Source organism: Montipora foliosa, chromosome 6 (genome assembly GCF_036669935.1).
Source record: "Montipora foliosa isolate CH-2021 chromosome 6, ASM3666993v2, whole genome shotgun sequence".
Classification (NCBI taxonomy): Eukaryota; Metazoa; Cnidaria; class Anthozoa; order Scleractinia; family Acroporidae; genus Montipora; species Montipora foliosa.
In genome coordinates this window covers 11,901,417-11,918,564 of record NC_090874.1, presented here as the reverse complement: position 1 = coordinate 11,918,564, position 17,148 = coordinate 11,901,417, and the positions used below count along the sequence as shown (strand labels likewise).

The 17,148-nt window shown below is 39.2% G+C and overlaps 1 protein-coding gene across 6 annotated transcripts in view; it reads left to right on the top strand.

Annotated features, from left to right (window-relative positions):
* The window catches only part of LOC138006693 (tachykinin-like peptides receptor 99D), a 16,641-nt gene extending 1,532 nt beyond the window's left edge, over positions 1–15,109 (top strand). Inside the window, exons 1-2 of one of the 6 annotated variants that reach the window (XM_068853177.1) lie at positions 1,389–3,675; positions 10,246–15,109. In XM_068853177.1, coding sequence (XP_068709278.1) covers positions 10,248–11,417 — 1,170 coding nt within the window. In that variant the 5' untranslated portion in view covers positions 1,389–3,675; positions 10,246–10,247 and the 3' untranslated portion in view covers positions 11,418–15,109. Of the gene's footprint in view, positions 1–1,388; positions 3,676–4,560; positions 5,644–7,234; positions 7,426–10,245 lie in introns of those variants that run through there. The other 5 variants (XM_068853173.1, XM_068853176.1, XM_068853175.1 and 2 more) reach the window with 5 other exon arrangements.
* Positions 15,110–17,148: the final 2,039 nt, after the last annotated feature.

The window sequence follows — 17,148 nt, the reverse complement described above, 5'->3', positions numbered from 1 at the left end:
CTTTGCTGCGATTTTATCGCAGCTCGCGTCGCGCGATAAAATCGCTCTGTGTAAAGGAGAAGTACGTTCGACAGTCGCTGATTCGCTTTGGAAGCAAAGGAGAACTTGAGGCATAGGTGGGGAAAGCGGAAACAATCTTATAGACCGAAGTTTGAGGATACGAACACAGTGTACTTCTTGAGATGGTTTCAAGGTTTGAACAGAGTTAGTCTCTCCCTCTACTAACTGGTTTGAAATACTAAGTTGCCCTTGGCTATAGAGCATTTTCACATAAGGTCACGGTGGCCATGTTGGTGTTCCAAAGTAATCCTCCGGGAATTAAACTCTGTTTTCATGCAAATACTTTCCTTTGTTTCCGCAATCCAATATGGCTGCTGGTCACGTGAGTGAATACGCTCTATGCTCTGAATCAAACGTCGCACTTCTGACTAAAGTTCGACTAAAGTTAAGTTCGGCAGCGAATTCAGACGTCGAGTTTAATTGTGCCGGATTTATTTTATAAAACGTCGTGTTGTACAATGCTGCATAAAAGCATGCGCAGTCAATAAAAATATTAATGTTCATACGTTATAATAATGTATGCATTTCATTCGGGCAGAAATTCGACGTTTGATTCTGCCGCAAGCGGCTTAGCTTCTCGCAGTTTGAGATCTTGTTCAATCATCTGGCTGTTAAGTTGTCTGGCTCTATTAAGTTCACCATGGAGACGGAGAGTAATAGGATGCTTCCTTTTTTGGGCACCCAGCTGCTCAACAAACATACACATGTTGAGACCAAGGTGTGCGTTAAACCCACAAATACTGTCCTCCTGCTACACTACAAGAGTTATGTAGATGACCGGTACAAATGTGGATTATTAAAAACGATGCTTGATCGTTCATTTCGACTTTCATCCAATTGGCACTACTTCTCTGAAGAATCTGATCGACTGAAATTATTGTTTTCTCGACTAAAATATCCTGAGAAACTTATCAACTCTTCCATTTCACGGTTTGTTGCCGCCAAACTTCGGATCAACCTGTTTCCTCACCTACTGTCAGCGATCGGTCAGACCCAATTCATGTTGTCCGACCGTTTAAAGATCAGGCCTCAGCTGATATTGCGCGTTTGCAACTTAAAGATTTAAGTCATAAGATCCACAAGATCTTTCAGCCCGTTTTTGTCTGCCAGAAGATTGAACAAGATCTCAAACTGCGAGAAGCTAAGCCGCCGATTATGAACCAACAGTGCCTAGTTCCAAAAGATCTTGCAAAGAATTTTAGTGTTTTGATGAAGTGAACGAACAAATTTGACTGCCTCGTGTTATGAAATGTTCTTTATTCAAAAGTTAAGACCTTAGCTACTCTTAATGTGCATTCGGACTCAATTCGTGCTAAGATTTTTAATTAGCTTTTACTAGCTTTCTCTTTGTATGTTTTTATTGACCGTTTACACCTGCAAATATTTTTATTTTTCTTATATGCATATATCATATATATTCACTTGAACTACTTGCAGAATAAGACATCACGTCTCGAGTATCACATCCTGATGATGCATGTATCACATAATTATCTGATGATCGGTCGAATGTGATACTCGAGACGTGATGTCTTATTCTGCAAGTAGTTCAAGTTATTCAAACGCATTCCTAGCCTCGGAAATTACTATTTCTTTAAGACATATATATTCACTGTTTCAATTTTACCACTCACTTGATAATTACCGAAGTACGGTCGAAACGTCTATTATGTATATATTAAAAAAGCCTATAATATTGCTTATGGCTTACTAGAGTTAAATTTAAAATGACGTATATCTACAAAAATTATTAATTAAGTCAGGCAATTACTGCATCAACAGCAGCCGGTAAAATGTTCTTACTTTCAAAGTCTACCAAAGGATGATACATTATAGGTGCATTTTTTACAACTAATGGCAACTGATTCCAGATACGTGAGACTATATCAGATAAAGTATATGAGCCATAAAGAAAATCTACTATTATATGAAGTTTGTACTACATGTACGTTTAGACCACTGCCTCTAAGATTATGTGATGTAACTCGGGGGTTGGATAAATTGGCTACATAGCCTGGACATTCTCCATAAAACATTTAAAAAATATTATCAAAGATTGTTCTATACGTCTATGCTCTAATGCATTCATGTCTACCGTCCTAAGAACTGATTCATAATTAGTATTTTTCCCCATGTTCATTGTATTTCGTGGACCATAATAGTTCGCATCTTCCAGTTTCTTGTTAAGTGTTTTACCTATGCCATAAGTAAAGAGTTGCAGTACTCAAAATGTGATAATACATAGCTCCTTTAAAAAAGAAGCAGAATATTTGCAGGTACTAAGCGCTTAAGGTGGCGAAGTGCAGCCATCTTAGCATATACTTTCTTCACCATTTCATTTATATGCTCTTTAAAAGATAACGTATTATCCAAACATGCTCCAAGGATCTTTAAGTGGTCTTTAATGTCAAGGGAACCCCAGGTCATATCGATAGGATGAAGTCCCAAGGTTCATTGCTTGGGTCTTGTCCCCGTTGACCTGTAGGTAGTTAAAGAAAAGCCAGGAAGATAGTCTTTTTATGTATTGGTTTAATAAATGTTGAAGTGCAACTGGGCTATTATCCGCCGTATATTGAGTTGTATCATCTGCATAGAGATGGAGGGAAAAGACGGTGACAATTTCTGTCATGTCGTTCATAAAGAAGCAAAGGACTAAGGAGACTTCCCTGTGGGACGCCATATCGTAACAGTTACCAGCCAGAGCACTTGTTATTGCATATTACCCTTTGTGTACGGTCATGCAGATATGACCTTAAAAGTTGAAGAACCGGTTCTTGAACGCCTTACGCCTGTACGTTTGCAAGTAGTAGATTATGGCATATACAGGAAAAGCCTTCGACAGATCGATGGCAACCACTCCTGTCTCCTCCTTTTCGTCAAGGGCGCTTCTCCAATCATCCGTCAACTTGATCAACACCGTAGCGTTGAAGTATGCTGTAGCTGATATGTATTAAGCCTTATTTCCGGCTCTGAGTGTTGATATGTTAGTGAGGCTACGAGTACGCCCACATTGCATGCCTATTTATGTAGTTCGACCATGTGCTCCATGTGAAATAGCGACTGATTATTCGACCGTTTGTTTGTGTTCAATCCTCGCCTGAATTCTATACTTTAACGAAGCAAATCAACACTGAGGAAACTTCCCATGTTTTCTCCTCCTGTTTTGATGACCATCGGGGAAATGTAGTTCTCTTGTGATGCTGAATGCTGACACCGGTAAATGTGACATATAACTTTTTGGGGCCTCTGGACTCGGGGATACTCGGACTGAAAAAAAATCCGAACGCTCCTTTGCAGGTCGAGTTGAAGCCAGGACCTTCCTTTTTTCGGATCAGTATTCTAACACTGTGCTGGGAGACTCGCGTGATGTCTGATGCACATTTATAGCACACATATATCTGTTTACAAATTTTAACACACCTGCCTTTTTGGGGAAAGCCTTTGTTTTGACAGTAAAAAGGTTTATATTGATGTTAGATGATGTAATGTGGATTAGCTATTTTTCTGGCAGGTAGCGGACACGTTTCAGCTAGTTATCGTGATACTGGTGTTGGGAAATCCTCTCGAAACTGGAAGATCGAAATATCATTCCAGAAAACATTATTCCAGTTTAAGGTTTGCACATTTAATTAATATCTTGACGTGGGAAAAAAATACTCTTTGACATGTTGATAAACTTGCCTAACATGAGTTCTCGTAAGACAGCTAAATTTTAGTCATTTTAATAGGAATCAGGTTTAGTTTAAGATTTAGAATAAAACTGCGAGCGTGGTTTAATAATCTCATTGAATAAAATAGTTAATCAGTAAGCCCAGAGCGGCAGAAAGTATTGCCAAAACGAGTTAACGATCTTAGCTTAAATTCTTACGGATGCATGAGATTACGTTAATTTTCTCTATCCGGTGATATAGATGACAATCTATGTTAAGATGAGCCTAATCATGATCAGGCTATATGGGATGAAAATCAGTGCAGTTGACGTGTATAACATCAAACCATTTACATTAGTTTCAACAATTTTGAAGAAGCTGTGCTAATAAGAAGAATAGAATCTACACCGGCACCATTTTCACGAGGACAATGTCATGCTATGATATCATGTGAAACACCAATAATTGCTTAACAAGATGTACTCATAATGATGTGACGTAACACGTTACCATAGCAAAGAAGAGCCACCTAAAACACTGTATTTTATTTTAAAAAGCTCACAACTCAAAAACAAACTTAGTGACCTCATTGTTTTGGCTGGGAAGTGATAATTTGTCTACTACTATGAGATAAAACTCCTCACAAAGTTAAAAAGGAAATTCTTGAGAGGATTCAGAGCCAATTTAACGGACGGAAATTTATTAGATGGGTCTGAATCCACTCCACAGCCTTTTTTTAAACTTTGCAGAGAGTTTCGTTATAGCTTGTTAAATGAATTTACCACTTTCTAGCGCTGAAAGAAAATCAGGGGGCCATCGAGTTCGTTTTTGCGTTAGAAGCATTTAGGAAAATCTATCGGGTGTTCAAACAGCTCTTTGTTGCTACGGTGACAGCATACAACATCTTGTTACTAGTAAGCCATAAGTGATGTCTCATATGAAACCCATGATAACATTGCCTTTACGTGAAACAGTGTTGTAGAATCAGTTCCTACTAATAAGACATTCCCTTGAAATTGTTGAAACTGATTTGAGCCACGTTAATATGTATATTACAAGTATAGGGTGGGATGATAAGTTTGTAGAAACATAACAAAAGTTCTATTCCGAAGTGTTTAAAAGGTCTGCCCTACGTTTTCAATTGGCGCCCACCATATTTTCTGCTCATTAAACAAAGTTCTTACAAGGAACTTTGGCAACAGATGTTCTCTAGATTTCTCACGTCATGTGTCACTTTAAATAGTGCGGCACTGAACGTCCATTACAATGTAGTCTCTTGTTCATCACAGAAAGTGCTGGCTGTCTAATGAGCTATACGCCACTTCCATTTTCCGTTTACTTTTTAACATGTTACTGATGAAATGTCGGTATTGTTAAGTAGGGAACCAATTTCCTTTTACCTGAATGTTGTATTTCGTTCTATATTCATTTCTTCCAAATTAATCATCGCCCAAAATTTAATGCAAGTCCGCGACAGACAACGTCACTTTATAAGGATTCAACATCCTGTATTAGTGGTTCTTATTAGCGATGTTATTAGTTTTACTTCTCATAAACAACCACCGACGTATATCCTTTGTTTTTTCGCTACCTTGAGTACTTATCACTTCCTTTTGTAAAACTAAAAAGGCGTCATGATTTGAGGAAATGCTCAAAACCGTCGGCAATTGAACGTTCTCAGTCAGAATTAAACTCGGCGTGGCTCTCTACATTTGATTGGAACGCCTTTCACAGAGTTTGCAAAAACGTTTCACAGCCATTCATTACTGGTCTAACATATCCCAGCTGAACGGCCGGTGTTCTTTGAATCTGCAGAGTTATCCCACATGGACAAGTCGGCGAAAGATTTATGAAGCGCGTACCAAAGCCAAGGTTTGATCTTGCTCAAAACCCGAACTCTAAGTCAGAAACGAACCAAAAGAAAACGAAATGGGTAACTTATTTGAAATTTAAATAATCATTCAGTCGTCCAAATTGGAATTATTTTCCAAACAAGAATCATTGACAGATTGACTTCATACATTTATTTCATTGCATGAGACTGAACATGTTTCGCCAATTTTCGTTATAAAGCTGGGTGATTAGAGATTTTGTAGGCTCTTTCCAATCGTTTTGACATGTACGCTTTTTAATAGTGAATATTTCCATTAATAATCTAAGACTTCTAAACCGGGCCTGAGCGTGTCATAGCGAGTCCTTGTTGTTCAAAAAAGTAATCGCTTTTTTTTTTCTCTTTAAACAATTTAAAGGTAGAATTGCGATATAAATGCTTTTGTCTATTAAAATTCTTTCTCTGCTGGATGGCACATCAGCCATCTCTATCCAGGTGAATCTAGGTGAGACGTTAATTATTGATGATATTGGATAAAGAAGCTCAAACGACAAATAACATGTTTGACAAAAGACTGCATGTCAATATTGAACGTACACGCTCGCGTTAGCCAGATGATAAAAATAAGAGAAACCTATTTTACTTGCATATGAAATGATTTCCTGAAAAATGCACGTGACTCTCTTGATTATAAATTTTTAATGATTTTTTCATTACTTTTTGTCAGCTTTGGAAAATGTACCTCAATTGCCGTGAAGTAGTCATCTTTAGCAAGGGAAGCATGGATTTGTGCTTGAACAGGATTCAACTAACCTTCTAAAATGGTCTTTACTCTTTCCTAGTTATTGTATGTAATAACATTTAATTTATTTTTGAAGGAAACTATTGCTTTCACTTTAAAGCTTAAAGCTAAAATTAATTTGAGGTCGGGTCGAAGAAAATCAAATCGGACTTTGACAGAAATAAGCTTCCTTTAGCTCTTCCAGCGATGATGTAATATTTTATCATCTTTGGTAGAGGCGTTGGCAGAAAAATGAAGGAAGCAAAACTGCCTGAAAATGGTATTCAGATCAACCGTGGGCAGAAAAATATCACGGTACTTAAAACGAGAGCGCAAACAAAATTTAAATTGCACGTTGGTGTATTCAAGCAGGGATATTTGGCGTGAGGGCGTCATTTACGACCGGGTAAATACGTACCTTGTCAAGTCAGTTAAAGGTTATTGATGAATTTCAAAAACTTGATTTACAAGCTGTGAATTAAGAAAGTCTCATCTTCCGACCTGCCCATCCTGCGACCTTAATTAAACAGTGAGCCCTGCAGTTTTAAATTACATCCGGAGTAAAAAAAAATGAATCATCCTCTTGTTACTGGGTGGAGTGCCTCGCCGGTAATTGAAAACCATCTCTCTTTGGATAGTTATAGCATCTCGGAAGCCTGGTCGTTCAAAGTTTAAAAGATTATATTTTTTTTCTCAGTCGTTATGTCGAAACTATGGGAAAAAAACGTAATTAAACGCACCTTTAAGGGTAAGCGACGTTTAACATAAAATCTCATCTCATGCTTCCACGGCAATTTGCTAAACTCTCGTAAAAACTGTTTATTTTGCTTGTGCCGCTGTCTTATGCTATATCCGTTGATTGACAGTAGCGCCGATTTAATGTCTCAAACAGCCGTGTTTATCAGTATTTAAAGAGGGCAGGTAATCTTCTAAATGCTTTTAATACAAAAGTTCTTCGTGAGCAGTTTCAATTTCCTAAATCCTGTGATTTTTGCTTGTGACTGTGTGTTTTCGATCGCGGAACCCATTACTATGGCATGGACGGAAGAAAAAGAAGAACAATTGTAATAGAGGTAAATCACTTTGAAATTTCTTAAGATTTGGTAAGTTCAGGATTATTCAATTTCTTTTTTGTCCTGACTGGTCATTATTCCCACAAATACTGGCCACTGTCTTATTGTACTATGGTTGTTCAGACCAAAGATAGGTAGTTTTCGATCGAAATGAAAAACCTTAGCTTTTAGTCTCTTGTTCTGTAAGGAATTGCCATGGTAACTTGCATAAAGATTAATCCTCTTAGCCGGGAAAATTAATATTTTATGACCAATTACTATTGGGTGACTATCACTTGTCTTAAACTGTCGCGGGAGTGGATAGTTTTCCCTTTTAATTAAATAAACAAATGCTTCACTTGCCGGTCTATGCAGAACATACGCTTTCCACATTTACTAATGTTAACTAAGAAGTAAAACTTCCTTTGAAGGCCGAAAGCCGAACTGAAAGATTTTACCAACTTAACTAACAACTTGTTTTTGTCTCTTCATCCAAGATGTGATAACTAATACCAGACAACGAAAAATGAAAATTTGAAGAAGAAACGAACTTCACCCATGAGATACGATCGTTTGAGCGTAGATAGTTTTAGCAACGGAAAGTTGCTGCGTGAACAAAACAAAGGCACTGTATGCAGAACATTCGAAAATAATTCACATCATTACTATCCAGCGAAATTTTGGGGTCTCGTACACCGTCTGATATAGGGCTTTCTAAAAAATTAGACAAGCCGCATCTCGCCTTATTTACAATGATTTACAGGCAGTGCCTATATATCAAGCGAAACTGATTTTGCAGCAGTCGTGAATGACATAGTCAGGGAGCATATGTCGCGAAATAAAGTCCCGTGGAAATTTCGTGATGAAAGCAAGCTGCCTATCTAGATGCGTTAAGGGGACCCTAAGGAACATGCCAAATGTTGTCGGCAATTTTGTAGCTTGCACCAAAGGTTTTTATGGGGAGAGTGGCCCTCAGGGTCCAACATGGAAACGAGTCTTGACCTTCAAATGCATTTTAACCATCGTCAATGCTGGCGAATCTTCGACAAAAATTGACCTTGACCACGCTAACGTGAAACCGAGGGTAGATCACATCATGCCTTGCAAAAAAGGAGACAATCCGCATCTCGTCTAATTTACAATGATTTATGGGCAGTGCCTATATGTTGAGCGAAACTGATTTTGCAGGCGCGAATGACAGGGCAAATGACTCTGGAACTATTTATCTCTCGTTTCGTGCGGCATACTGGTCGGAATAATTGTCTAAAAGGCAGATCTTGTTTTACGATTTATGAGGTCGATTAGCGGAATTGTTTTCGGTTTTATCTCAGTTCTATTCCAACTGATTTTATCACTAAACGGACGCTCGCACCGGAAAAACCAGTTTAACGAGAGAAAACAAGATTGATCAGTCCAGACGTTCGGGCTGCGGCGGCTTCAAAGAGTTGACGCGATTCAGGCAGAGCCTCCTTTTCTCCTCCTCAGTAAAGAAAAGACAAAAAGAGGCTCTGCTCGCAGGGTGGATCATGCTTTCCTAATGCACGCACGTTGGGATGGTCTTTGAGACTTTTAAATAACAAGCCTCTGAGTGCGTTTCCCGGAAAGCAGCTTTCTGGTTTGCCTCTGGCCAGTTGGGATTCTTAACAGTTGCTGTGTTCTGTTGTTTCATTGATTCATTGGCCCTGAAAAGCCCCTATGGGGAGAGGTCAATTAAGTATGTATGTTTGTATGTTTGTATGCCTTTTAGGATGGCAAACATCTCTTCGTACTTTCGAAAGGATGACGTTTTATCGTGACGATCGGAAACGTTGCAATAACTTTGCTTTTTCCCAGGCATTAAATTAAAATCATGCTAAACTGAAAATAAGCAGCTTTCCAGAACACGTTCATGAATCGCACTTTTGATAAACTGGCCCCCTCCTTCCTCAGTAAAGAATATTTTCAAAATTTAAAGAAGAGAAAAATATTTATAAAAAAAACACGCTGTTCAAAGTTCTTTAGTTTTAAAGGGTAAATGGTCTGAAGAAGCCTTTGAAATCTCATGAATTTATAGAAATATCCAGTTCAGTTAATATTCTTCACAGACAGTTGAAGTTTCACACTCCAGTTTGTGAAAGGATCTCCGTTAAACGGTTCATTGTCTTAGTATGGTTGATATCAATCAATCAATCAATCAATCAATCAATAGGTCAGTCGATCAGTCAGTCAGTCAATACGTCAATCAATCAACCACCCAATCAATCCGTAGATCTATCAATCAATCGTTTATTTACCCAGGTAACATCCTCTAGACGTTCAAACACGTCTTTTCTCTGAATTGTACTCATATTACATGAAAATAAGCCTGATAGTCATTGTGTTAACTGTTGTTGCCCTCTTGCTCTTTCATGTAATGACCATCGTGAGTCAGTGCTGATGGAAAATAATAACCGATAAAATTAATCGATTTTTTTACCGATTGTTGGCTATATATTTACATAGTCTAGCAAAATCTTTGAAGTGAAGTAACTGCAACGCATTTTCTCTTTACTATCTCACCTGTTTTTTTGCTTAATATGCTCACAGTTTGTTTTTCTATTTAACTATTCGGTTCACTAATAGTTGTTTCTCCCTGAAATTATCACTTATGATATGGTGTGCTACCAAAAGTACAGAGCTTGCCATGTGCTTCTGATACTCAATCTCTCGCCATGTCGTAAACAAATGAAAATTGGATTAAAGTGGGATCATAGACCTTGCAGCGATCGTGTTCCCTTTTTCTAAAATTGCCTCAGAACTAATATTCAAAGGTATTACCTGTATTACGCCATGTATTGCAAAAAAAGGTTATCGTCAACTATGATTGATGACATATTTGCTCTGTCTTTGCAGAAATGAATAATACAAGCACATCAGGAAATGCGTCAGCTGAAGGAACTTTACCTCTGTTTCCTATTGAGGCAAAGATTGGTTTGACTACTGCGTACATTTTTATTTTCGCTATAGCTCTGTTTGGTAATTTAATTGGATTATATGCAGTATGCACCAAAGCGCCTTCAAGACGAATAACGGATCTGCTTATAAAGAACTTAGCCGTCGCTGACTTAATATTTACTATCACCGTGATGCCGTTGGCAACTATGAGCATGTATCTCATTCACCCAAATCTTTGGATTGGAGGTACTTTTGGGAACATTACTTGCAAGCTAGTGTTTTATGCCATACCTGTTTCCATCGCCGCATCTGTGATGACATTGGCCGTGATCTCGTTTGATCGTTTATGCGCCATTTTCTTTCCTCTGAGCAAAATGCTTTTCCAAAATCATAAAGCCATCACAGCTATAATTTGGCTTCTTTCGCTCATCACTGTGTCACCTCACCTGCTGCTTTACCAGGTCTTAAAGGTGGAAGACCAATATCTCTGCATTCAAAAATGGCCATGGGCTACTAGCCAAGAAGAGTCGTATGACGTCTTGAGAATATTCCACGTTGTCGCCTTTATCATCATGTATGCTTTTCCCTTGCTGGTGATTTCTGTGGTGAATAGCCTCGTTGGCCACCGCATATGGTTTCACAAATCACCGGGTGCGGATGACCGTAGTCATAGCAACGTCTCGGCCAGGGCTACCAGACGGAGGGTAGTCAAACTGCTCATCATCATCATCATTGTATTTGCACTTTGTTGGATGCCCACGTATGCTATGCACTACTTAATTTTTTTTCAACCAGATATCGCTGATGCTATCCCCGTTTCTTGGGTCCACCTAGCATTCTGGGTCTCTCACGCTAACAGCGCAATCAACCCTCTTCTTTATATCGCGTTCAATAAAAACTTCCGTTTCGCGTTTCTGGATACGGTAATGGCCCTGTCCTTTCTTCCTTGCCATGCAGTTAGCGCATGCGTAGTCTACTTAAGGGGGGGACGGTCGATATCATCCCATGATCAAAGCTCGTATCAAGTCCACCGGTTCTCGAGACCAAGACAGCAAAGTAGCTCCCGCGTGGTGCCAGAAACAATGGCTGCTCGAAAAGATACAGGAAAAACACTCGACACCAAACTGTAAGCTGGAAAATATCTTTTCACAACTGCTACAACATTTGCACCATCCATAATGGTTTCACGAAATTGCACAGGTCTGGAGAGACATGCAGCACCATAACGCAATCTCTAAAGACGTCTGCAACAGTGGGTCATTTCTGTCACATTCACTCAAAGCACGCGAGGTGCGGCAACGTGGTCCAGTGGCTTAAGGAGTTTGGCTTTCAAGCAATTGTGCCTACTTTAAACTCCGCTGTCACTTTCACTGGATGTATTAGAAAGTTTCGAATTTGCGTATGCCATTTTCTGCCTCCCACAAGTAGTGATTTTTAACCCTTTTAAACCATTAAGTGGAGTTCCTGTAAGGTACAATCCTAAGAAAAGAAACCGTACAATGGGCAGTTCATCTCACTACTATCTTTCCTGACCACCTCGCTACTTTGCCCCTCCCCTCCCCCTCCTATCAATGTTGACCCCAACTAAACCGTTGACAGGCATCAACATGAAGGTTTGTACATTTAACATTCAATGAGGAGGAGGGTGAGTGGGCAGATAAAGAGCCCATTTTTACGTGCAACATAGTTTGTTTTAGGTAATTACACGAAAGTTGCGTGCTCCAATTTGCATGTTCCAATTGCCTAGCCAAGGATGGCAGTTTTAGTTAGAGCTTAGTGGACTTTCTTTATAGCGATATTTCTCGTTGCGTCATCTATTGTTATTAATATGCCAACCAGAAGCTAATTGGCTGTTGAAACAATAACTTATTTTAGTATAAACACACACTCAGGTGATTATACAAAATCGCTCGCTCGCTATCTCGGATTATTAGCCGATAATCACCTCGACGGACAAAATGGCTGCCAGTAGTCGTTTTGCCACTGTAAGTGAACAAGATGATTTCGCGTTGAAATGCTTTTTTTTCTCTTTTTTGAAATAATCACCTGTTATTTATACTAAAACAATTATTCGCCTCAGGCTCAGCGATTATCGGTGAATATTCACCGATAATCACTTCGCCTTCGGCGAATAATTGTTAATTGTTCCGTGGTTGGCAAATTTCCATACCAAAAGCAATGTGACCTCAATGTTTGTAAAACAAGAAATATTGCTAAAACTAACATGGCGAAAACCCCACTTTTCTAAGGAAGCTTGTGAAACAAAGATAAGGATGTCATGTCAATTACTGAAAATATCATCGCGTTGTTGGTATCATCAAGCAATTACTGCGTGTTATACCTAATTTACGATGTTCGGTATGACTATTCAGAAATTCAAGTTCTTGAAATGCGAAAAATGATCTTTTTCGCAGACATACGACTTTTACGACTTTATTAGTGTGGACAGAAGGAGGCGACCGATGATTTAAATGAGCCAAATTTCCACATACTCTGCAGATGCTAGAGCCCCTGCAGTTGCGTTTTACAATTTGGTTTCCTTTCCGCCTTAACCCTTTCAGCCCCGAGGGGTTCCCCATTGACGAGTAAAATCGTCTGGCGTTAGACGGAGTAAAATCTATAAGTGCCATTTGGCACCATCGGGGCTGAAAGGGTTAAGAAGGATCCGGAAATTTAATCTCTCAGAAGGGGAAGTTTTCTGAAAGTGCGTTGCATAATAAGCTATCTCTGAAATTTTGAACGCGATATACCAGATAATCTCTGAACAATGACGCTTTGATCATTAGCGCTTTTGTCATCCAAGAATTAACAGTTGTTTGTTCAGTGACCTAGACTGCCTGCGAAAGTGCCGGTGATCTTGTATTGATACAGAGCACTGCTTTTAGAGCGATTTTCAATTGAGTGTCGAAAGTAATTAAAGAACTGCTTTGGTTTATAATTACTTCACTCAGTGATTGGTTCAAAGTTTTCGCGCCACTTCTTTAATCAATCAGAAGTGAAACCAAAACCAATCGTGGCTCTCGCGGGCACATTTTCCCGCGCTTTGTGTCGCCTACGTGTAATTACTTCGAGTTTTGATTGGTTTACCGGATTGACTCCGTTCTTTTTGATTGGCCAAAGTAATTACCTTGGTTTTGGTTTACGACACTCGATTGAAACTCGCTCTATCATGTAAATCGTGTTCTTGTCATAGCCCACTTTCGATATATTAAAATTCAGTCCGAAACAAAAGGCATCATCTCGAGGCTCTGGGGAATAAACTCATACAAATCTTTATATATAATCCCGCGAGCCTCGAGATGACGGCTTTTGTTTAGGACTGAATTTTAACATATTGAAAGTGGGCTATTCTAATTGGTCCACATTAACATTACAAAAGTACGAAGGTTTGTACCAAAGCAGGGTCACCGACACCCTCGCTTCCATTCATAGGCCAGGTAAACTACAATCTTGGACAAAAAGGGTTGAGAATATTAAAAACAGGGGTTATTTTGCGCACTACGTCCTCAATATCGCACATTATTAGCGATCCCCCTCCCCCCTACAACCAATGTTGATAAGCCCAGGTTCGACATGCTTTGTTTCGTCTAGCAACATTGATCAGGGGAGGGTGGGGGCAAAAAGGGAGCTTATTTTTCATACTCGTGATCGGAGTTTAGTCCAAAAGCAGAGTTTTCTCAACAATTTTGTCCAAGATTGTAGCTACAACTGTAAAATGGTCTATTTATCAGTTTTTGATGGCTAATAACTGTCTCCTTATCAAAGCTAAGAGGCATAAAATAACACTTAACGCTTAACAAGCGTAGTTAAATCTGTAAACAGCATGATACTTTCTTTGACTAAACTCGTATGTTAATAATTTAAACAAATTCAAACAAAGACGTCAGCAACGATTCCCTTAGAGCGGTTTTCAATTGATTATTGAAAGTAACCACGCCAGTTTATCAACCAACGAGAGGGAAAACCAAAACCAATCGCGACTTGCACGCGCAATTTTTCCCGCACTTTGACGAAGTTACATGGAATTGGTACGAATTTGGATTGGTTCGTTGCGCTATTTGCACCTGCTGTGATTGGTCGAAGTAAATACTTTGATATTGGCTTTACGACACTCATTTGAAAACGGCTCTATACGAAAGCAACAGATTTAATTGCTGTGAAATCACTTGAGAAGCGACTTCATTAACAAACGAACTCTAAATTTTAAATTTCATGCAATCGTATTTCGCGCGTCTGTTACCGTGCTCTTAAAATGACAGAGTGCCGTCAATGGACCTCATTCGCTTGTACGTTTTGTTTTCCCATTCCAGACCACGTGATGTTACTCCAGGAAAAAGTTTCTTTCAAATGTCGTCTTCTGCACGTGCATATGTATGCATAACTTATGTAAAAACAAAAAGAAAATTCCCTTGGGAACATCACGTGGTCTGAAATGGGAAAACAAAACGTACAAGCTAAAGAGGTCCATTATCCGGCCACCACAAGACACATAGAGGATATTACGTGGTTGTGCGCGGATGCGAATTTTATCTTCGAGAGCAGATAGTATCTCTCACGAGTGCGAGATACTGTAAGCACGAGAAGGCAAAATTCGTATTCCCATGTGGCCATGTGATGTTCTGCTTATTATATAGATACTGATAAAATGTCTGAATTAAAAATAACTTATTAAAAATTATAAAAACGTTCACTGGCTATATACAGTTAAAACTTTCGAGCTTTCGGCTGTCAGGCTACAGCCTTCAATGGAAATGAATGGAAAAATGACAACTACAATATATACAAAAATAGGTGAGACTATAAAAAGAATATTAAAACGGGAAAAAATATGTGTCAAAAAACTAATTGTTCTTTTTAAAAGAATGGAGTATTGATTAGGGAGCGGCCTTGAATTGTTATCTGCATGATCTATCGAAGCGGTGTGCCATGATTCCAGGGTCTTGTCAATCACTTGGGAATTTTCAAAGTCAATAGAGTGATTTGAAGACCAAGCGTGTTTAGCGATGTTGGAGCCTCTTGCGTAAGACTTCACATTCCTCATATGTTCTTTTTTTCAAAGGATCTGCCAGTCTCGCCTACGCAAAGTTCCCTTTCGTAAACGGTCGTTGCCATTTCTCAGAACGGTCGTTGCCATTTGAAACAGTCGATGCCATTTATAACGGTCGACTACATACTTCACTTCAAAGAAAATGAACAGAAACAAACTAAGAAAATATATTAACAAAAATTAAGACAAAAAAAGGAAAAAAAAAGCATTTATAAAAGAAAAACTGGAGGAAAAAAAGAGTCCGAAAATTTGAAGACTCGAACTCGGGTTCTTAGCCCTCACCCTAAACAGAACCCTAACCCGAACCCTAACTCATATGTACAACGAGACACAACTCCCAGCAACAGCAACCTTTTGAGTTCTTAGACCTAATGAGTGTAATTCAGAGCTAGAAAATGGCATCGACCGTTTCAAATGGCAACGACCCTTCGCCTACATAAATCCATGGGAAGTCGGGACAAGATATTTTGTAAACCACGTTAGGTTGAAGATCGATCGGAGGTCGGGACTTAGGAGAGGGAAACTCCTGTCGTAAAGTCTTGAATGGCTTGCTGACAACTCGAATATCATGTTTTTTTAAGGAGTCTAGTTAGAGGCTGAGAAATTCCATTAATATAGGGGAGGACTGCATAATTGGAGAAATCGGAGGGTGCAACCCATTTAAAAAACATGCAAACAAGTTCCTCAGGTGTTGGGATGGGGTTTGGTCGCTGAGTAGAAGATTTCTTCTTTAGAATGTTGGAGATAACATTTTGGGGGTAATTGTTAGACCGTAGAGCGTCGATGACATGAATAAGTTCTTTCACTTTTCCTTGTTTTGTGCTCGGGAGTCTCAGCTGTACTGGTCTTGTGTCGTTTTTCAAGATGGGAGAAGACCTCTAGATACCTATCAGAATGGGTTGGTTTACGGTGAACCTCAACAATGAGATCATTATTCTTGCGAGTAACCAAGGCGTCCAGAAGAGCGATCTGGTTATTGTTTTCTTCTTCGATGGTAAAGGAGATGTGTTGATCGATACTGTTGAGTGTGTTATGGAAAGAGTCAACCGCGTTTCTTTTAATGATGCAGAAACTATCGTCAACATATCGTTTCCATACTTTAGGCGGAACGGGAGTTGTGTTGATGGCCATCTCCTCGATTGCTTCCATACATAAATTGGCAACCACGGGACTGACAGGGCTGCCCATGGTTGTGCCATGGGCACCCCTGTCAGTCCCGTGGTTGCCAATTTATGTATGGTGCCGACTTGAGTTTCCTTCTCCGAGTTAGAATTACTTGTGCGCGTCATTTCATCAACTTGAAACTCTCGCAGCTTAGGGCAATATGACAAAAGACAAATTGAAAAAAGCTTCAAATTTAATGCCTTTTCAGTGGTTTAATTTTCAGACGTGAAAGTGTGCCATGTCAAAGACACAATAGGGCAGAGTGAGATGATATCATAACAAGATTTGGAGCCATTTTGTAGACAACACCGTGTCACACGAAACCTGCTGTGATGAACCTTGCCACTTTAAATGACAATTTCTTTACGAAAATCTTTTCTTTGGTTGTTGGGCTTACTAATCCCGTATCACGGCCAACGACAAAAGTCTCGAAAAAGGGAATTAAAATATTTTTTGCCAAGGAAATTTAAATAATCTGGAGCTCTCGTAAAGTAAAGCCTTGCGTCTTGGCTTAATCTGTTCGCTTCAAGATTCAAAATCAGCCCTATTTCTTCTCCAGAACAATTCCCGACTGGTTCAAAATTTCAAGGTTGGGAGGCTTTTCACCAGTGGGCTACTATTTTTCGACTCCATCTTGCTAGCTGATTTAT